General features: G+C 41.2%; 2 protein-coding genes across 6 annotated transcripts in view; both read right to left on the bottom strand.

The window, feature by feature from the left end:
• Nucleotides 1–9,177, bottom strand: part of chd9 (chromodomain helicase DNA binding protein 9) — a 67,409-nt gene extending 58,232 nt beyond the window's left edge. For 4 of the 5 annotated variants that reach the window (XM_026378659.1, XM_026378660.1, XM_026378662.1 and 1 more), the window contains exons 1-2: nucleotides 8,963–9,176; nucleotides 2,384–4,027 (exon numbers count right to left, since the gene is read on the bottom strand). In XM_026378659.1, the coding sequence (XP_026234444.1) occupies nucleotides 2,384–3,928 (1,545 nt within the window). In that variant the 5' untranslated portion in view covers nucleotides 3,929–4,027; nucleotides 8,963–9,176. Of the gene's footprint in view, nucleotides 1–2,383; nucleotides 4,028–8,962 lie in introns of all 5 variants that reach the window. The other variant, XM_026378661.2, reaches the window with a different exon arrangement.
• A 1,466-nt stretch (nucleotides 9,178–10,643) lies between these two features.
• aktip (akt interacting protein) lies at nucleotides 10,644–16,932 on the bottom strand. The gene is made up of 10 exons (XM_026379025.1): nucleotides 16,770–16,932; nucleotides 15,985–16,087; nucleotides 13,767–13,978; nucleotides 13,492–13,556; nucleotides 13,106–13,206; nucleotides 12,814–12,902; nucleotides 12,579–12,677; nucleotides 12,144–12,251; nucleotides 11,952–12,012; nucleotides 10,644–11,781 (listed from the first exon to the last, which is right to left on the bottom strand). The coding sequence occupies exons 2-10, from the start codon at nucleotides 16,024–16,026 to the stop codon at nucleotides 11,674–11,676; spliced, it is 885 nt and encodes a 294-aa protein (XP_026234810.1). The 5' UTR covers nucleotides 16,027–16,087; nucleotides 16,770–16,932; the 3' UTR covers nucleotides 10,644–11,673.
• Nucleotides 16,933–21,171: the final 4,239 nt, after the last annotated feature.

Here is a 21,171-nt window from a genome sequence, read left to right as displayed (position 1 = left end):
GGTCCATATTAAAGTAACAAACTAAATAACTACACAATGACCAGACTATTCAAAATACAGTACATGATCCCACTGAAAGTCAGTGGAACCAATACTACCAATCACAACAATTTCAACTACAAAATAGTTATTGCTTTGTCTACCACTTTTAAAAAGCACAAAATCTCAGAGATGTCAATGTTGGGTTCCTGACTAATCACAGCCTACAGACCGCTGAGTCACAATTACACATGCTGAAAACATCACAAACTAGCATTCAGCTCTGAAGGGTCTCCCTTGTGTGCTTGATGTATTTAAGCTTCAACTACATCCTCATGAAGAAAGTTCACAGTAGTTCATGAACGTTGCTGAAATGATTCATGGAACAGGCTAGAAACATCTACAGTCTTCATCCAAATTTGCAACAGGGCCTAATACATTATATTTACTCAGTTCAACCACTGAATACTGCAACCTCTTGAACCATGGGTGCTCATCACAGCTCCAGCTGACCATTACAAGCATTGCAAATCCTAATTAGCCACATTCACTGCAGGGGAGTGAAGAGTGGGCAGCTATCCCTGATGTCTGTTCAGCAAACACACTATCAGCAGGCTATTCACACATCAGTGCGCATGAATAGCACAGTCAGCCTGTAAGCATCAACACAGGGCTGGATGTTGACACAGACAGGGAGAGGCTCGCTCATATGGCTGTGGCCCCATTTCAATCAAGGACCTCTGCAGATGGACAAATAGCCTGAGTGGATGAGCTCTGCTTTAGGCAGACCACCCATTTTGTTGTCGCCTGTTGCCTGTTGGGAGATAGTCAAGGCAGTACTCGATGCACAGGTTGTTTCGTCTTGTGGGCACAGGTCTAGTTTCAGAAGTGGGGAGACGTAATGGGTCTACTGCTCATAGGAGAACACTGTTAAGAGAGATGCAAATGACTCATCCACCTAAAATTCAAACTAAAAATGGCAGTCAATCATGCGTTTGCCACACAGGGGTATGTGCAGATACTGAAAATTTAGGGTTTGGTAAGATCATGTCATGCAACACACCAGTGTGCTCAGTGGTACTGAGATGAGTGTTGTTGTCAGTAGTGAGCCACAAACTACACAGAAGAAGCTAATCAAACAAAATTAAGAAAATTATGTGAATTTTCAGCATTTGCATGTGACTAATTTAAGATAATCTGTTTCTGTTGCCTTCAACAAAACATGTTAATTACTTATAAAATGTGTTCTTTTTATTGTTTTTTTTTACTCCTAGCATTGCTGAAATGTGACACAAATGTTATCAGAAAAGGAACTTAAAATGTGTTGAAATTCATGCCTTTTTTTTTATGTGTGCAGACCATGATGAAGTGCCTGCTTCTTTTGATGCTGGTCATGTGTCACTCCTTGGTCAGGAGGCTGTGTGGATGCTGTTAGGTTACAAGCAAACTGAGGTCCAGGAACCGCCTGAAGCCTGTTACAGCTAGCTAATGCATTCTCTCAACCTCCCCCTCCGCTTCTCTTCTCTCTCTCATGCTCTTCCTCTCTGTCTCTTTCCCTCCCTCTCTTTCCTAAGCTTTGCTTTTTCCATGAGCTACTGCTCTCTTCCAAACACCCTCCCCCTCTTTCAAGTGCTAACCACTCTCCTTCACCACGCTGTTTTCCTCCTGCCTGCTCTGTCACACGTGCACATGCACTCACACACATACACAGAAGCTGTGGCAGCTACCACAACAGCATGCAACCTCCCCCACACTCCAGCAAGGCAGTGTACAAGTGCCTCTGGCTTGCCCTGACCCACATCTTGATATAGCCCTAAGTATGCTTACAGCTAAGTCCTGAAGACACTCCTGCCACTCTTAGCCTAATCAGGCCTGACCTGCTGTCGGCGAACTGGGCAGATAGATAGGCCAGGGTGGACGGACCATTATCATTTTCAGAAGGCTTTCAGATGGCTCTAGGTACCGCCTATCCACCTTCCCCCACTCCACCACTGATTGCAGCTTTCTACTAGACAAGCACATGTTCTGTCTGGGATAGTTAGTTAAACATTACATGAGCAACTGGATTCTGTGCCATATAATACTTGGAAAAACACAAATTCTCTTAATGTCAGCAAAGCAAACGTTTTCCAGTAGCCAATCAGACATGATGTGCTGCAAATTTCTTCAATTCAAGTCAATTTATCAATATTTACTCCATCTAAATTTAAAAGAAATATGGGTAAAGAAAAATGAACACAGGCTTTGACTATAAAGAAATCAGAACTGAGAGAATGTTGCAGTAAGTGCTGCTCTGCTATAGTTTGTCTCAAATATCTACCCAAGCAGGTGCATTAGTGTTTAAATTGGTTAAAACATGCAAATTCAAACAAATCCATAGATTTGTAACATTGTACAGTTTTACCTTTTCTTCCTTGTACACAACAGGTGGTGGTTTCTTGTGGTCATGTTCCCTCTCCTGACTGGAATTGGCCCAGGAGCAGTTGGATCCATCCTGTTGGCTGAGAGCAGCCTCCAGCTGGGGCAGTAGGTCAGGGAGGAGGTCAGGAGGCTCCAGGTCCTCTAAGTCTCCATCTTGAGCCTCTGCTGGCAAGAAATTCTCTCCCATCGCCTGGTATCCATTAGTGTTGATGGCCCCGCAGCTCTGAGGCTGCTCAGAGGGCAGTCGGCTTGCCATGCTGTAGCATCTCATAGATTCACCAAACATCTCGGATGACTTGCAGTTTCCTTGGGTTTCACCAGAGCAGCACAGAAAAGGAAAGTCCTCTGCCTGACTAACTGGAATCCTATTGTGCTGACTCATAACTGATGTAGGCGTAAACTGACATACTGTTGCTGAAAGCTCTGGCACTGTGGAAGTGAGGGGTGCAGTGGTGGAGGTGGGTCTAGACACTGAGGAAGAGGACAAAGATTGCTGACTGAGACTCGATATTTCTGGCTCTCCAGGGTAGGCAGGGTACTGAGCTGGTTGGTAAGCAGCAGCAGAACTGACTGAGCATGTGGGCAGGGAGTGAACCATAGTTGATGAATGCATGGGAAAGGGCAGGTTAGGGTCCTCTGGTCGAGATCCAGAAAAGTCTTGGCCTTCTCTGGACAACGGGTAGCTACGCTGTTGCGGATGTTGTTGTAAGCAGGTCCCACTCAGTGAAGCATTTTGAACATCCAAATATGACTTATTTGGCAGAACGCTTGAATGAAACCTTGGTCCTCCTACAGTTAGTTGGCCCTGAACGTGTTGCTGACTATGGTTAATTGGCTGATGGCTCCGAGGGTGATTTTCCTGGTGAAAGGAGAAATTGTGATGCCGCTGTTGCTGCAGTGACACAGTCTGTGGGTTAATTTGTTGGTGCTGGTTCAACAGTTGTTGGTGATGACTTTGCTGTTGTTGCAGCTGCTGCTGCTGTATTCCATGTTGTTGATGATGACTAGGGTGATGTTGTTGCTGCTGTGTTTGCTGTTGTCTGACATGTCGGGTTTGCAGTTGCTGCTGCTGATGACAAAGCTGTTGCTGCTGTGATAGGTTGTGGTACATATTACCATTCTGGTCTTGGTTGCCCCACATTGGACTGCTGCTGTTACAGAACAGACCATTGGATTGTGGTACTTGGCTAATGGTGGGGTTGTGGTACTGGTCATGCTGCTCTGCAATCATGCCACCAACTCCACCGCCTGTGCCCCCAGGACCAGAAAATGGCTGCCCCACAAGATTGTGTGTCTTCATGCCAATGTAGTGACCCATCTGCTGACTGTAACTGGACATAGTTTGATGGGTAGAAACTGGAGCCATAATGCCTTGATGCTTCTCAGGGACTAAAGGCTCCACTTGAAGGGGCTCAAAGTCAGTACTAAGGTTTAGTTCATCCACAAGTGATGGTGCTGAGGAAAAGCCATCCTCATCTAGCCCTTCCAAACCTCCAACAAAGAGGTTGGGGTCATCAAAGAAGTCCATGGTGGAGGCTGGAGGGTGACTGGAATCTTTGGAACACCACTGAATCCAATGAGCCTCACCTGTTCTAAAGACCTAAAGCATGCCCATTATATGGTGGCCCTGTTAAAGAATAGAAAGAAAGAAATATTACATTAATTTTAGAAAATGAACACAGATGTTTTATGCAATGGTTATGAAGATTAGATGACAGTTCAAAACAAGACGTCAAGATATTTGTTAAAATCATTCAATAAAAGCTCAATGACACAAAGAGTTTGATCTGAAAAGACAATCAAGTGCATTCTTTTCCAGAACAATATATATTTTTTATTAATACACCCTTTTTTCCCCCAATAACAGAATCAATTTAGATCCAGTGCCAACAATGCAAAACTCTGAGAAACGTGGTAATGGCTAGGTCAGAAAGGTCTGAGAGAAATTTGGTACTGTCAATTATCTATCAACACAGTCTTTCATGTGTGTAGTAAAGCAGCTGGTGTAAACCAACCGCCAGCCACCAGCAGGTGCCTGTTTGCCTCTTCCTGTACCCCCTCTGCTTTAACACAAACACACCTCTACCCCCACCCCCACAGCCAATGAAGCTGCCTACCCTGCTGCTGCAGAATGCGTGGGAGGTGCAGACAGCTGATAGAATTTCAACAGCTAGGGACAGAGGCAGATGAGGTCCTTGTGTATGTGTGTGTGTCTGTGTGTGTGTGTGTGCGCGCCTTCTGCAACCACAGACCAGCGGAAGATGACAGGCGCTTACCCAGGTCAGTCATTATATGCTGACTTGCTATGCACACAAGCACATAAAAGCACAAATAAGCAAAGACATTTCTCCAGCATCTTCTAAAAAGAATTTGGTTTTTTTTAGTAATAAAATTTTGTATGTATATGTATATATCTATATACACATACACACACACTGCATGCCAAATGACAGTTAGGCCAGTTTATGGGTTAACATACAGAAAAGTTTGTTTTTTTTCCCCCAGTATGATATCTCCTCAGTATGCTAAACTGTTGTTGTGTTTTTTAGTTGTCTCAACTACAGCATGTGATTTGTAATTGTAGGTCAAATAATTCATGAGGACTGATTTTTATTGGAAGAAAAACAAAGTCTTACAAATACACCGGAGTGATGGAAATGTGCAGAGTTTACTTTTGATGTGTATTTTGTAAGTGGAAAAACATCTATCCTAAAGCCCCAGTGCATCACCCCAGGCACAACAATAACATTTGAACAGTTTGCAAACACATTTGAAAATGCAAATGTTGTGGGGAGTCTCATATTTGACAAATATAGGAAACATACCTAACCTGTTACCCTAAAATGGGATTCCGGGGGAAGGGCAGGTTTTTGTCTTGAAACACAAACATTTTGATCTCCACTGGTCAACTGTTACCTACTCATTTTTCCTGGACCACTGATTACCTGACAGAAAGGCCACAGTTTGTCAGGCTGGGGAACTGCATCTCTGGTAAAGTCCTAAGCAGCACTGGGGCTCCACAGGGGACAGTTCTGGCTCAATTCCTGCACACACTGTACACATCAGATTTTACAATGACTGTACAATTCAGAGTCTTGCCGCATTCAGACATAGTCTGATGATACTGCAATTGGTGCATGTATCAGGAATGGACAGGGATAGGAGTACAGAGGACTGATAAAATCCTTCAGTGACTGGAGTCACAAAAACGGTCTCCTACTGATCACCTCTAAAACCAAGGAGATGGTAGTGGATTTTCAAAGGTCTAAGTCCCCTACTTATCCAGTCAGCATTTGTGTTGCAGACATTGAAGTGGTGCTAGCCTACAAATATCTAGGTGTGCACCTGGACAATAAGTTGGACTGGTCACACAGATGTACAGTATAAACAAGAACAGAGATGTATTTTCCTCCTAAGGTGCCTTAGGTCATTAGACATTTGCAAGAAGATGCTACAGATGTTTTACCAATCTTCAGTAGCATGTGTACTGTTTTATGCTGCAGTTTGCTGCAGAGGTAGCATAAATCAGAAGGATGCAACTCAGCTGGACAAACTGGTGCAAAAAGCTTGTTCAGTGACCATTCTACAGTACAACAACCATCCCCTACACAACATCTTGATAGACCAGAGAAGTAGTTGCAGTGGATGATTCACCTCACTGAGTTGCAGGACTGAAAGATACAGGAGATCCTTCATTCCCACAACCACCAGGCTCTACAACACCCTGGCTAACAGCAAATGATTACTTACCACATTCACCATCTTTCCATCTACATGACTACCTGAATTTCCCTTCGTGGATTAATAAAGTTTATCTTATCTTACCTTAATTTCGCAACACTTAGGCTTAGTTGTTACTACAAAAGGTAAATTAGCATAGGTGAGTAACTTGGCCCATACCATCACTAACATCTATCTGTGTCACAGTTGGTTCTATAGTTTTCATTTCCATTAATTCAATATTTATACCCATTTATCTTTTGCAAGGCTGTGTGGGGGCTATATTCTAACCACACTGGATAGACTGGTGGTTAATCAAACTCCTAGAATGACTTGATTCATGGTCACATTTACACCTAAAATTCAATTTAGAGTTGCCAAATAATCACACCTGCGAGTCACTTGATTGTAAGCTGAAACATATGCCTCTTGAGGAAAGCCATACGGACAAAGTCAATAGTTTCTCAATAACTAAACACTAAATCAGAATTTGCTGCACCTGCAGTAGTTTAGGAGTCATATCACTTGACAAATAGGCCAAGCCACCCAAGGGGTTTTGTGCACCGCTTGTTAATAGGCACTTGAGAATATATATAATTTATTTTAACCCAATCATTAAAACCTCAAACAATAAATTCTGTCCAGGACTGATACAAGGTTATAAAATGCTGCTGGATAAATATATGCACTGGGGCTTGAAACGTAACTCACACCTGACATTTTATTTCAATGAGCCCATTCAAAATGTGGTAAAGTGATTTAAATTATTAAAAACATGACATCTATGCCAAACTCGCAATTCTAAACTACACAAACAGGGGTATGTTTGCTCTAGTTTACTTTAATGCCACGCAAAGAGTCATGTACCAGCTACATTATCACTCTCCCCACCAATTACAATCAACAGGTCCCAATAAAAATGTATTCACAGAGGCATGAAGCCATTCCTGTTTTTAGTTAGGGTTGCTGTGTATCCAGGTTCAGTTGGTATTTTTTTAGCTTCCTCAGATTCCTTTTTAGGCAACATACCAATTATTAGTCTCATGCTGTGTTAACAAGCAAAAATAAGAGGCATGTCCACCTGAAATAGACAAGACAGACTGAGGAGGAATTAAGACGTGAAAATATAAGAAAAAGTCATGTATCTGTAATATAGGATAAACTGAAAAAAGTCACACTCATTATTACAGCATCACTAACTCCAGTAAAGGGCTTTAAAATAAATCAAACTTTCTTTGCTCTTACCGTACTAAAGATTATGGTGCTTATCGATGTGCACAGTAATTTAATGAACACCAGAAAGAAAGAAAAGAAAAAGGTGGTGATGATAATTCATACTTCTTTGTCTAAGTGATAGGATTCCCAGCACTTGTCTGGCAGGGAGCCTGCTGGTGACGTTCACAGCAAGTTTAAGGCACAGTTCAAAGCTGCTGTGAATAAAATAGACTGTTACAGGTGGATTTGAAGCAGTCAACTTGAGACACAGCATTATGTGTCACGGGTGAAGTGAAGTGCGGTGTGTTGCGCGTGTATACCATCCTTCTCGTGTGCCCTGGATCAACGCAGCCTCTTGCTGAGCCTGCTAGCCAGGCCAGTGCTAACCTCTGAACGCCCCATCTGGCACAGAGCGGTGCCCTGCCTGAGCCTCCGTCTCCTTCCAGCTGTTTCCTCCATAATCGTGACGCTGTAAACACCACCCAGGCACGTGCAAGTCATGCCTAATATCAACAAGAGCTGTGTACATAACTGTGGCGAGGTCGCCATCGAAGCCTGCACTGATGTCATACAAATGGCCACTTGTGCGCACCTCGCTCCGGCAGCATCAGTCCAACAAGTAGTGGCCACCAGAGCCCGTAACGCTGCGAGGGCCACGATCAACAAAGTTGACCACGCATTAAGAAATGTAAAAAAAAGTAAGTGTCGGCAACGCCACACGCGAACTGTGCGTCCTTTGATGGGGAGTCTTACTTCCACAAAGCAGACACCGGGTTCAAGCGCCGAAGTCACACATCATCATCATCATCATCATCCTCCTGCTGCTGCTCCTCATCTTCACCCAGAGACGGATTCAGCTTCTGAGAGCGCGGCGGCAGCAGCTCAGGGGAAACTAGATGAATACACGTGGAACATATGACGGTGGCGTTACACTGTAAAATGTTAGGACCCCTCACACACACACTCACACACACACACTCACACACCTGGTGGTCACACGTGTTTCGAGCCGAGCCCCCACTTCAGAGACCTCAGGATTCAAAAGGTGTCGTGACTCGTGACGCTTCCTCGCCGAAGAAGAGGACGAGGAGTGGGGAGGAGGAGGAGGAGGAGGAGGAGGCCGGACATGGATGGATGGATGGATGGATGGACAGAGAGATAGGTCTACGGTGATGTTGTCTGTGCTCATTCAAAGTAGTTAGTTGTTTGTTTGTTGTCCCCGGCGGAGTTTCGTTTTCATTTCTTCTGAGCCGGAGCCGGAGCCGGGCTCGTCGCTGTCAGTTCAGGACCACCGCGAACAACAGCCACTGAGGACTACTTAGGAGCCACGTACATTTCCAGTCAGCGGGCAAACTACGAGGAAGTCCGATCACGTTTGCTCTTCTCCGTGCGAACTTTATAAAAAAAAAAAAACAACAACACCCAATTGGGACTAGTTTGACAAGTCGCCACAGCGTCGGTGTCTACCGGGAAGATACACACGCTCCGCCAGGCGGAGTGTCATCAGCCAGCTGAGGCGAGCCCCACTGTCACACACTGACAGCTTCTCGCCTGAATGAAACACAAGCCCCTCGAGCCTGAAACCTCTGTCGGGGAGAAAAACACCAAAAGAAGTGGCTTTTCTTACCTGAAGCGAACACCGAAGCCCGAGTCCGGGCGTCAATGTACAGAGGGTGTTATCGGCGAACTTGTTACTGTGTTGTTAGTTGTACTCCTGCTGGCGACCGCGGTGCAGCGGCTCTGCTGCTGCTGCTGACGTGACTGTGATAACGCCGCATTTGCATATTAGTGAGCTCGCCTGTGATTGGCCCGTCGACCGTTTGCCACAGCGTGACCTTTGGGTGCTAAAATCGGAACCGGTTCCGAAAGTCCCGACACTCGCGGTCCGGTGCCGCCCCCGACCCGCGTCAGAGAGCCGCTGATTAAATCACGGATCCACTCGTAACGTCCCCGTGTTGACAGCGCGCATAAGATGGCCGCGTCCGCGCCAGAGCCAATCAGAGGAGGTTTTACTTCGGCACATGGAGCGGAGTCTCTCGTCGAGGCGAACGCGACGGGAGCGGGAGAGCCGCTCCCCACGGTGGGTACACAGCGACCTCTGGCGGCTCGCTCAGCGACATACCGCTCTGAATCAACTCCAATTTAGGCTGGAGGTGTTTAAAAATGTTTGTCTAAGTTAATTGAAAGCAATCATAAAGGTTAGTACGTTTTTATTTTACCAAGACTCACCGTATGAGGAATGAAGGATCCTACTTCTACAGTGCACGATGCTAGTCGTAGCCTAGAGTTGCTAACAGTTATAGGTAGGATCGAGTGGAGGTGAAAGGCTGGTGGCTAACAGCACTAGCAACACGAAGCAGGGATTTAATAACTTCTCTGCTGGAGTAAAAGTAGAGTTTTTTTTTTTTACATAGGCGTATTCCTTTTTTAAAGACTACTGCATCCTAATTTAGATCATTTAACCGCAAGTTCCTCAAGCCCGAGGTCTTGACTTGTAATGAGTTGAATAAGTTCATATTACAAGGAAACAAAATGAGCATGTCAGCAGACAAAGCTGAGAATTCATCATGATGGATACTTCAGGTATGACTACAAGCTGATACGTTTTCAGATGAGTCACGTTTGTTGTTTGTGGCATTACAGACAAGCTACCTGCACATATTTACTTTTCTCAGGTTATTCTGTTTCAAAACACTGAACTAATTGTTCAACCACAAGTCGAGTTGCATCCTATTTTTAAAGTAGTGGAACTTTTCTGTTGAGCAGATTTGAAATTATTTACACTACAGATGTATGATACCAAATTTCTATCAGTGTTGATCCTATACTAGCATAGGCCTAAGCTGATAATAATAACAAAAGCAAAGCAGATTTTGATCAACGGCCCAGGTTCTAGTTGGTCTTCAGCATTTAGAGGAAGCCGTTCAGAAATGAAGATGTGAAAAAGCAGACAGTCCTTAATATCAAAGTTCAATTTCAGTAATGACTCATGGTTTGAACCGGTAAAACCATTTTTGCTTAATCCAAGTGTGACGACAACAAAAAGTACAACATTATGTTTCATAATTTTATTCATTTCACACAAAAGCTTTTAAATCTCATGTCAGCTATGCAGTGTCACTCACAAATATGAGCAGGCATGGATCCATACAGAAAACATTTGAGACAGCTCAAATGGCAGCGTGTGTGTGAAGTACTCTGGGATTTTCCTTGCCTTTCACAGAGGCTATAAATAGACTAAACAGGTGTCAGCACCATATCTGCTGTTCTAATACAGTCATTTTAGATGTCTTCCTTTTTCCACATCGTTAGCTCAACAGTATTTGCATATTGAAAGTGTCTTAGTAATGGTAATAATTTGAAGCCAGGGCCCACTACAAGTGCTAACATCACATTAAGTGGCACTGGTCTGGCACAACAAAAAGGTGCTCCATTTTGTGTTGCTCAGAAACTAGTTAATGATTTAAACCTTATCAAAATACATTTCTGACTTTGTAAAAGCCATGAAGGAACCCCACAGTGACGTCTTTGACTTGTAAAAATAAGATCTGTAAGGGTGTTTTAAAAACCATTGGAAACAAAAGCAAACCAAAACAATCAGTTGTAAAACTGATCAAGCATTGATGCAGACACGTCTGTTAAAGCCCAAACTTAACACAGCGTTATTTACACACCAAACCTTTAATAACCAAAGGTACATAAAAAATTCAAATGATTTAAAAGTCAGACAACCTAAAATAATATTTGCTTACTTATAGAAAACCATACTTGTCTGCTTATTTTAGTACTATGTAAGACAACAGTTTACACAGTAGAATTTATATTAAAAAAAAACCAAACAAACCAAGAAACTAATAAACAAATATTAAACATATCATGTTAAATTAACAGGGAATTGAGAGAGGTGGTGATTAAGAACATTCCAAGTCTGACAAATAAACAGTCCTGAGCCAATTTCAATAAGTGGTATAGATCATAGTTCACTATACTTACCATATGAATGCAAATTGCTTTGCTCATACTTTTCTTCTTATTGTGGCAGAGTATATTATCACCTAGCCCAACAATGTGCATGGATCCAAAAATCTAAATGAGAAAGCTCTTTGATTGCATCAAATGATGTTGCTGAGACATCCATTTGTCATTGTCGATTTACATACGATATAAACTTGTTTTCTTAATCTAAAGCTGCTTGAGGAGATGCCTACAAAGCTGTTAAAGCTGAGCAATATCATGGAGACTGAATACAAAGTTCTCCAATCTGCTTTAAGGATCCAGTTCAGCTGAGTCAAGACAGTAGTGCCTCCCTCTAGTGGCCACTGTAGCAACGGTGCAGATTCAGCTCTGGAGAGGACTGTCGTCTTTGCTGAATGGCTGAGTTGATCCAGGTTTTACCCAAGACAGCCCTGATATCTGTGTTCCCTTGTGGTGATCCTCAGGCCGTCTCTAGGGCAACAAGGCAAATTAGAAATTACATAACAGGAACAGCGAAACCAATCAAAGTGCTCATAGCACGCACTCTAGCTTTACCAAACCCTTTAGGATTTAAGTCTAGGAGGAGCTGTAACAAACTCTGCTATTCTAAATTGCAAACTTGTTTGTTCCTTAAAACTTACTTTGTATGTGAACATCTTCTCTTTTGCTTCTTCGTGGACAGCTGGATTCCATGGAGAAAAACTAAACAGTGGATAAGAGCGGAAAAGTATGAATAAGAAAAATAAACATTTTCTACAACCCTACTTCATTTGAACACACATCCATGATGCAGGCAGGGAAAAATAAATAAAGAAATAGGGACAGTGACCAACCTTATTGCGTAGGGATCATCTATCTTGGGCTGATCAAAAAGATGACTGTTGCATAGTTTTACGCTATCCACCACTTTGCTTTTGAACAACTGCACATCCTTTTCATATCTGAAAGGAAACAAATAGATAAAAAGAAGTTAAATGACAAAGCAAAAAATACATGTCACTGATAAAAATACCTGCTGTAGAGAACAGTTCATCTTCTAACAATGCAATTTATCCATATTACAGACAATTTTGCTTTGACATTAGTGTATACAGAATAACATTTTTAATCTCATTTAGCCTTAAAATATACAAAAAAATGTATAATAACACAAAGATAAAATTATCTGTACAGTAAATGTATGTTTCGATTGTAAAAAGCTCTTCTTTTCATAGCTGCTTTTAGTAATCACTGAGCATGTTCAACTCTTCTGAAACACTGACACTCACAGCACAGCAGCTTCTGGGTTGAGTGGTTCTGTGGTACTGATCTTATAGAAAACTGTCCGTGCATACATGAGGACCTGCCAGATGTGGTTATGATTCCGTCTGCAAGAAATACAACAATGCAACAACAAAACACATCATACAATATACATATTTTGTTAATGCTAAACTGTAAAAAATAAAACCAAAAAAAAAAAAAAAAAACAGTAAATCACACGCATAAAAGCAGAGAACATACCTCCACTTGGTGAAAGCTCTTCTGACATCAAGCTCTCCAGATACAGGGTCAACAAGGGGGTGGAAGACTGGGATGTCAAATACTAATTTCTGAAAAAGGAATATATTGTTTCCCAAATGTTTTCCTCAATACCTCTAACTGCACAATACAAAGTTTAGTTCTGATTATTTTCACAGTTTATATCTTACAAGTTCAGACCATAAGCAGAGATATTGCAGACACTGGGTGCACAAAAATCTTGTTACTTCTGTTAACGTTCCAAAAATTATACTGGCAAAATGACACTACTCACAGGACACTCTCCATCTGGATAGTTATCTGGAATATACACAGTGAATTTGAAGACCCCATCCTGGTACAAGCCATGTCTGATGAATATGACTCCAAACCACACTAAACAGAGGGACATGTTATTTATTTAGATTCTTTGCTCAACTGAATTAAGATGCATGAGAAACACTAAGTACAAATCTGCACAGATGTTAGCAGTGACAGAGATTGCTACAGTATTATAAAATATGCACAATGAAGTGTTGCACTTAATGTTATGGTACATTTTGACATTTGATTTTGTGTTTACAAATTTAAGTTTTAAACTGCAAACTTATTTAAATGTGTGAAGTTCAGAAGTATAAAAGTATAAAACATTAACTGAATGACATTCAAAGAGAGGCTTACTTAGTGCCGACTTGTAGGACGGTTGAACATAAATTCCAGGAAGTTTCTGCTTAATCACTAGTGTACTGTAAGTCACATGACAATAAGTTAGATCAATCACAGAGAGCAAAACATATTCAGCTTGTATTCAATAAAAGGTATATTGTGAAGTCAAAGTGATTCTGAGTTTGCTTATTGTGTCACAGCCAAGATCTACCAACATATTTTAATAACATTAAGAAGAAACATGACAAGCACTGAGAGAATAAACAAACAAACAAACAAACAGTACTTACAACTCAGCCAGAAGAGAGTACTCCAAGTAAAAGGGGCCATACGAGGCATGTGTGCCATTGGCCGACTGGACTGGAGTTCCCATTGATGCAGGCTTGGTAATGGGGGCCGCATTCTTAGGAATGGGTGGAAGCTGCTTTTTGCCAAAGGAGAGGCGGGCTGGGCTCGCTCTCTGCTCCCCGTGCGCAGTCTGTTCCTCACCGTCAGGTCTTTGCTGTTTTGTAAAAGAAACATATTAGGGATTTCAACACATCAGATGTTAAAAAAAAAAAAAAAAAAAAAACACAGATATGTGTGTGTCAGGGGGGGTGGAACCCACAGACATCAGGGAAGTCTTGAGAGACAGATTAGAGAAAGCTACCTTTTTAGTCCACACACACACACACACACACACACACACACACACACACACACACACACACACACACACACACACACACACACACCTCAGAGTAGTTGCCATGTTTTGGGCACAACCTCTCAAGTTACGCTACCAATCTGGTTTGCAAGACGTAGTGTCTAGACAAGTGCAATCACACCTAACATGATATATTACTGATGATGTTGATAATGATCAGAGTAATTGCAGTACAGTTTCACTATACACATGAAGTGCACAGCAGCATTGTGCCAAGAATGCATCAGGAAGCCAGAACCAGCATTGCTGATGACTGCCACAACTATGCTAGGAATGTCAAAGGGAACAGTGTGTTAATGCAACAGCTCTAGCCTTCACATTCATTGAGGTAAGACTTCACGACAGAATATTTTTGTAGTGAGTGTTTTTGTGAGAAACTATAAAACTATATAGTATATACTTTACAGAAACAGGGCTGATACAGGTCCCTAACAATCTATTAGCATCAGTCAACAGACTACTCTCTGTACTCATTTTGTTAGATTTTAATGTTGCATTGAATACTATAGATCACAACATTTTATTACACAGACTGGTACATGTCATTGAGGCTAGTTTTAATCTTGTTTAATCAGATAAGATTCCAGTTTGTTCATGTTAATGATGAGTTGTCCATGCACACAAAAGCTAGTTATGGAGTTCCACATTTTTCTGTGCTTGGACAGATTCTTTTCACTCCATATATGGCGCCTTACGCAATATTATAAGGAAACATTTTCCACTGCTATGCAGATGATATCCAGCTATATTAATCTATGAAAGCAGAAGAAACTAATCAATTAATCAAACTTCAAGCATGTTCTAAAGGCCTAGATGTCCTGATAATCTACTCCTAAATTCACACAAGACAGAAGTTATTTTGTTTGGTAATAAAAACCTCAGACACATGATGTCTATTCATATTGTTAACCTTGATGACAAAGCATTGGGCTCAAGTAATACTGTAGGGAATCTCTCGGGTATCTTTGAGCAGGACATCTCATTTACATTATACATTAAGAACTGCCTTCCCTTACATGAGAAATAGCACCATGCTTTTATACTTCCACACTTTGCATTCAGAGTGCAGGTCTATTTGTAATTCCTAGAGTTTCCAAATGTAGAATGGGAGACAGAGCATTTAGCTATCATCCTCCTCTCCTGTGGATCCAGCTCCCGGTTCAGGTGGCAGGCACCCTCTCTACATTTAAGACTAGTACTAGGTATAAACCCCCCCCCCCCTTTTTTTTTTTTTTTTTTTACTTATAGTTAGAAATGGCTCAGTTGACTCTGAACCATCTCTTGGTTATACTGCTATAGATTAGTCTGCTGAGGGACCCTCCTTGATACACTGAGCTCCTCGCATCCATTCAAATGCTTCCATTGCACGTAATTAACTTTGTGTTGTGCTTGCTCCCGTCTGTACTCCTCTGCAGGTATCCTCGGCCTCAGAGCTGTATATTTTCAGAGTGCTGTTATTGGCAGTACCGACCTGCCCATTGTTTTTGTTGCTGGGTTTTTTTTCGCCTGCTTTTCTCTCTTCTCTTTACAATTACCCCAACCATGAGCCTGGTTCTGCTGGAGGTATCCTCCATTGAAGGAAATTTTTCCCTCATCACTGTTGCCTAGTGCTTTTTCAAGTGGGGTTGCTGGGTTTCCTATATAATTCTGTATACATTTGTATTTTGTAAGGTCTTAAATTTTACAGTGTTAAGTGCCTTGTGATGACTTATGCTGTCATTTGGTGCTATATAAATAAAACTGAATGGAATTGAATAGAACAGTACATGTCATCAACATGTTATACACGATTACAACCTTACCTTACGACTTGTATTGGCAGACATGCTCCAGAAGGGGTTCATAACTCATTCAGAGATTCACTTTTTATGTAAGTCCCACGACAGGTGCTAGCCGGGCCATCCGCTGTTGTGATAGAAAGAAAACCCACGAAATAAATGTTGCTGCAGCTAAGGCCAAACACACAGCTAATCTAGCTAACTATATATTTACCGTCGCAATTTGACAGTTGACATTAAAACATCTTAACATTAGGTGATGACAGAAAATACAACGAAAAACATTGACTGCAGTGGAAAAATTGACGTTAGCGACTGTTTGGAACCACAGTGTGTTAGCATTTAGCATTAGTTTAGCTTCGTACTAATGTTAGCTGTTGTATTGTTGTCGACATTTAAAGCTGTGGCAAGGTCGCAGTAAAGACATGTGGTCTGAGTTCAACGAGAGTAATATTAGTGTTGTGGCATTCAGACAAAACGTCGTGTTATCGACATCGTCTGGGTTTAAAAGGCTAAGTGTGTTAGCAATATTTAAGGATCAACGTTTGGTTACTCAAACGGATATAATTTTACCTGACAGCTGGACATTTAGCCAAATCCTCTCGATAAGAAGTGAAACTAACATTATTTAATGTTAACATTCAGGCAACAGTGCTGTCTATCTGCTATTCTAACTGAGAATAACGTTAGCTACATGTAGCATTAAGAGCTAGCTTAAGAAGATATGTTTGGTGTTGCTAGCAGTTTCACTGACGCTATCCCTTTAATTTTAGCTCTTGTACGTAAACATTCATCGTGATTTAACTCACCGTATTTGCTACAGTTCTGTAACTGTGCCTTTTACAGACGTGTTAACGTGTGTCCCGGTATAAATTTCACAGAAACTTCTCAATCACCATTCCTTTATGTCTCATCCCAGCTAACTAGCTAACATTAGGTAGCTAAATCATTTGACAGACCAGAAACCAGAGTTCAATCTAACTTAATGAGGGGCGGGTCTCCGTTTGTGTTCGGTTTTTCATTGGGCGACGGGATAAACGATCTTGCAGTCGATTTGCTGGCGCGTCTATCACGTGAGAGGGAGAGTGTATCTACTTTAGTGAGGAAGAAGCTAATGCGGACATGACCTGCTGTCAATCAAACAAGTAGCGTCACAGGTAAGACAACAGCAGACCTCTGACTTGTAATAGTAGGAAGAACACAGGTGGGAATAATGACATTATTAGACTCTTAGTCTGTTAATTGCTTCAGTTTATAAATAAATAAAAGGCTGGTTTTGTTAATTTCAGCATAACTCACTTAATTAAATTTTTATTTGTCCCTTCCTGGTGGAAATAGGTAGATCTGTGAAAAGCGATTGCAGTTCTTAGCCCTTCCAAGTCTTTTTTTTTATTTTTATCCTAAAGTAGCATGTTTTGTGAGGAGGAAGCATATCACACAGTGCATCAGTGTGGCTCAATGTTGTGTTTCTAAATGTTCTTGACTGATAATGGAGATAAACAACACAGGAAACTAAAAGTCTAAGTCTGGTTCTGGATTCACCAACATTACACACGTCATTGTTTTTGTCTTTTTATTGGATTTGTGCATAATAACAACAAATACATCATTTAAGCTGTAATTAAAAGCCTACATGTGTATCTGTACTCAATAGGGAATTAATTGACAAAAAATAACTTCAACCAATTCATTTAGGATAGATATTTTTTCAACCCAGTGTTTTGTTAATGAGTTAAATATTTTTCCAGCGTCTGTATATGTACATACTGATATTAGAGCCACAAATTCAAATATTAAATAACTTTTGTCAAACCTGTGAGTTCCTATCAAGTATGAAATGATTGGGTTGGAATATAAACAATTGCGATCAAATCAATTAAGAATTATTTTTAGGAAAATGTTTAGTGCTGGTGTCATTTTAAATTAATAGTGTTATATATGTGCTTTCCTTTACTGCACTGGTCAGTCCATGTCCTTCATTTCTATCTGTTGACTTCTAAGAAGTAAACAAAGTGTCCCCAAGAGGTGCTGCAGGGCACTTTGATAAACATGAAAATGATACACGCTTTTTCCAATGCCTTAATTGTAATGTTTCAGCGTACGGCACAGCTAAAGTCCCCTGAGGGTAAAGCGCATCCAAGCCATCTGTGTTACACGTTTCTTCAGTTTTGACCACACTTCATTGGCATTTCATTCTGCTGATTGATTGATTTCCCAACAATTAGCCCTAATTATTTTTCTGGGAGAGGAAAAAAAAAGCAATTTAATGCATGGGTGATTGCATTAATTGCGAGAAATAACATTGTCCAAGTTTCGGAATAAATACAAGTTATTGACTCCATAATTGTTATCTGATTGTATATTGTCCCAAGTACACTTCACTGACAAAGGTAATTAGTGTCCTGCTTCTTTATTGGGGCAGCCAACAACGCAAGGTCACCATCACTCTTTTGACATGTACAAATCAAAGACCACCTCAAAACAAATAAGTTTATGCCTGCTTTGCCTTCATCGACATTGAGGTAAACTGTCTAACACAAACAAGGGTGCATCCACACCGCTGCTTTTCTAATGAGTTTTTTGCCGTTGCCATTGATTCTTCATCTAGTCAACTATTGTGACCTTGTTTGGTGAAACAAATACACTAATGAATGTAATTAAAGTCGGGAGATTGGATTAACTAATTGAATATCTGATCCTGTGATGCTGGATTTACTTTTAGGCATGAAAATATAAACATATAGTATAATTTGAGGTTTCTAGGGAGAACCCAAAGAACATAAATAGACTGGATATGTACACTTTAAATTAAATATATATGTTTAGTAAAGATTTATAAAATCCATCTGCAGTAAGGTATGCAATGTGCATTTCATAGTGACCTAAGTGTAGCTGGAGGTAACACTACAGGAAATACACATTTTGAATAGAATACATCCCATCTGAATCAGATCCTTGCTTTAATGTGCTATATACAGTAGATCAATGATGTAATGGGATATTTTATTGTCTGATTGTTCCTGTCTGTAAGATTTATATTTTGTGGTTTCAGCAGCATTTTCCAGTTACACGCCTTCAGCTGGCGCCAGAATTTAAATTCAAGATGAAATATGTTCCCTTCTGTCAGTCCATTGCTTCAGAGAATTTTAGGCCCACAGACTCAGATCTACAATTTGGTTTAAATGACAGTTAAAAATTACAATTGGCAGTCCCTGTTGAAACCGGTCTTGACAGCACAGACATAAAAAAGTGAAAACAGATGACTCCACGCCCAGATAATATGTAATAACAATGTTAGTTTAAATAAAGAAGGCCAGATCTAGATTCAAATGCAATATTCATTTTAGAAATATGAACAACTGGGGAGTAAAGGTTAAAAAAAAAAACATCAGCTAAATCCTTCATATAGCAATAGTCTTTCCTGATCCCAGAGGCTATGGCCTGGCTAAAACCTCAATGCGGCAATTATTTGCTGTAATGACTGCAGTTCAAATAAGCCCAGGGATTTTATTAAACCAAATGAGAGAATCATCTGTGTATTATCACCTTGTGATTGACAGTGACAAGTGTTGGGCAGGATCGGATGTGAGCATGATGAAGAAGCTCTCGGCAAAGCTCTCGATAATGTTACCCCTGATAAAGTTGCCTGGAAAACCTTGGCCAACAAATGGAGAGGGAAAGCTCCACGCATATTAATTCCAATTGTCAGATCCCTCCAGTGTGGGAGGGGGGTAATCTGGCAGCCCCCCCCCCCTTGGCTGGCCCTCTATTCACTGACTGGCATTTTACACAACTAATGAAAAAGAAATCCATTGTGGTGATCATATGCATAGATTTCACTCTATAATAATGATGAAATAGAAATATTCATAATAAAAGTAAAGGTCACTTGCTGCTGCAGCTAAGCTTCCTAAGCTGCAACCTTTGCAAGAGCAGTTGTCAAGTTCCAGCAATAAAATAAGAAAAAGAGAGACGTGTCAAGTTTTAACCCTGCAGAAGCCAAGAGGTGAGACACGCTGCAACCAAGCCACTTTAGACAGTAGCTCTTTGCTCACTTGTTTATCTCCCTCTTACATCAAACAGCAGATATGTCTGTTCAAAGATGGATCCAACAGGTCGGCCTCCGGCGGCGTCCAAACGAGTTTAAAAGGTCAGCCCCATAGTTGTCATTTACATAGCCACCTCCCGATGTACAGCATCAAAGCCAGTGCATACATTGTTCAGGGATTTGTCTAATCTAGCTAATAAAATACAGAGAAACGTGAGCAGCTGCTTCTCCTCTTTCTTCAGCGCTCCCGTCCTGCGTGTTTCTGTAGATGACCTGGGCTTCTTCAGGCACAACGAGTGGCGGAGCGGCGAGGTGGAGAGCAGCATGTCTCACCTCTGAAGGGCATTGCAGCATTATTATTGCCCGCTGCCACTTCCACGCTGAGCCCTGTCTTCATATGCATCATACACTGGCATTTATTAGTGCTATATGCACTAAGTACAGGCCATGTTATTGAATTTGAATATCAGCTCCTAGCCACATTCGCAGGCCCTTGAAATATATTAAGATGAAGCAATCTCATTTAATAACACCCAAACTAATAAAAGAAGAGCAGATTGGAAATTACATTTATGAATATTGCTTGGCAGCGGGAGTGATCCAAAAAAGCCCAGCTTGGTCTGTCATATGCAGATATTTCTCTAGCTCTAAGCCCAGGTGTTGGAGCAATTTCCGACGGTCTCCCCATGAGTATCATGTTGAGAGAACAGTAGGTGTGATTCAGTCCTTTTGTGTTTGTCTTTCTCCACAAGTAGAACGCCATGCGGCAGTTCCTTCATTTTTACTGGACACAAGTATTTTGATGAATTCGAATGGAAATGAAAACAGGCATAGTAAGAGAATGCAGGATAGGGCTGAGATAATTAACACCGCCACTTTATGTGATCTTCTTATTGTACTATATGTGTGACTCCAGCCTTCTTTTAGCATTCACCATAACGCTGCTGTGTTTTAGTAATCACAACATTTCCCTCTCGCTGAAGCCGAACACAGGCGGTTTCAGTAAGAATGCCACAAAAGTAATTTAAGCCGCTGACAAAATATAAAGAATGCACACGTCCAGCAAGTTTAAAAAAGCCTCTCTTCCCTCTTTTTCCTAAAATCTTGAAACACTGGCTTCCTGAAGTGGCGTTCATCCAAGAGCAGTCCTATCAGTCTGCTCC

Source organism: Anabas testudineus, chromosome 3, assembly GCF_900324465.2.
Source record: "Anabas testudineus chromosome 3, fAnaTes1.2, whole genome shotgun sequence".
Taxonomy (NCBI): domain Eukaryota; kingdom Metazoa; phylum Chordata; class Actinopteri; order Anabantiformes; family Anabantidae; genus Anabas; species Anabas testudineus.
The sequence above is the reverse complement of the archived record's forward strand: the minus strand, read 5'-3'. Positions and strand labels throughout refer to the sequence as shown.

Coding starts and splice junctions, on each gene's coding strand:
- aktip (XM_026379025.1), bottom strand. CDS start 16,026: ATGAACCCCTTCTGGAGCATGTCTGCCAATACAAGTCGTAAG. Junction 12,678..12,813: donor AGAGCTTTCACCAAGTGGAG/GTATGTTCTCTG, acceptor TATTTCTTGCAG/ACGGAATCATAACCACATCT. Junction 12,013..12,143: donor GATGATCCCTACGCAATAAG/GTTGGTCACTGT, acceptor TCCACTGTTTAG/TTTTTCTCCATGGAATCCAG.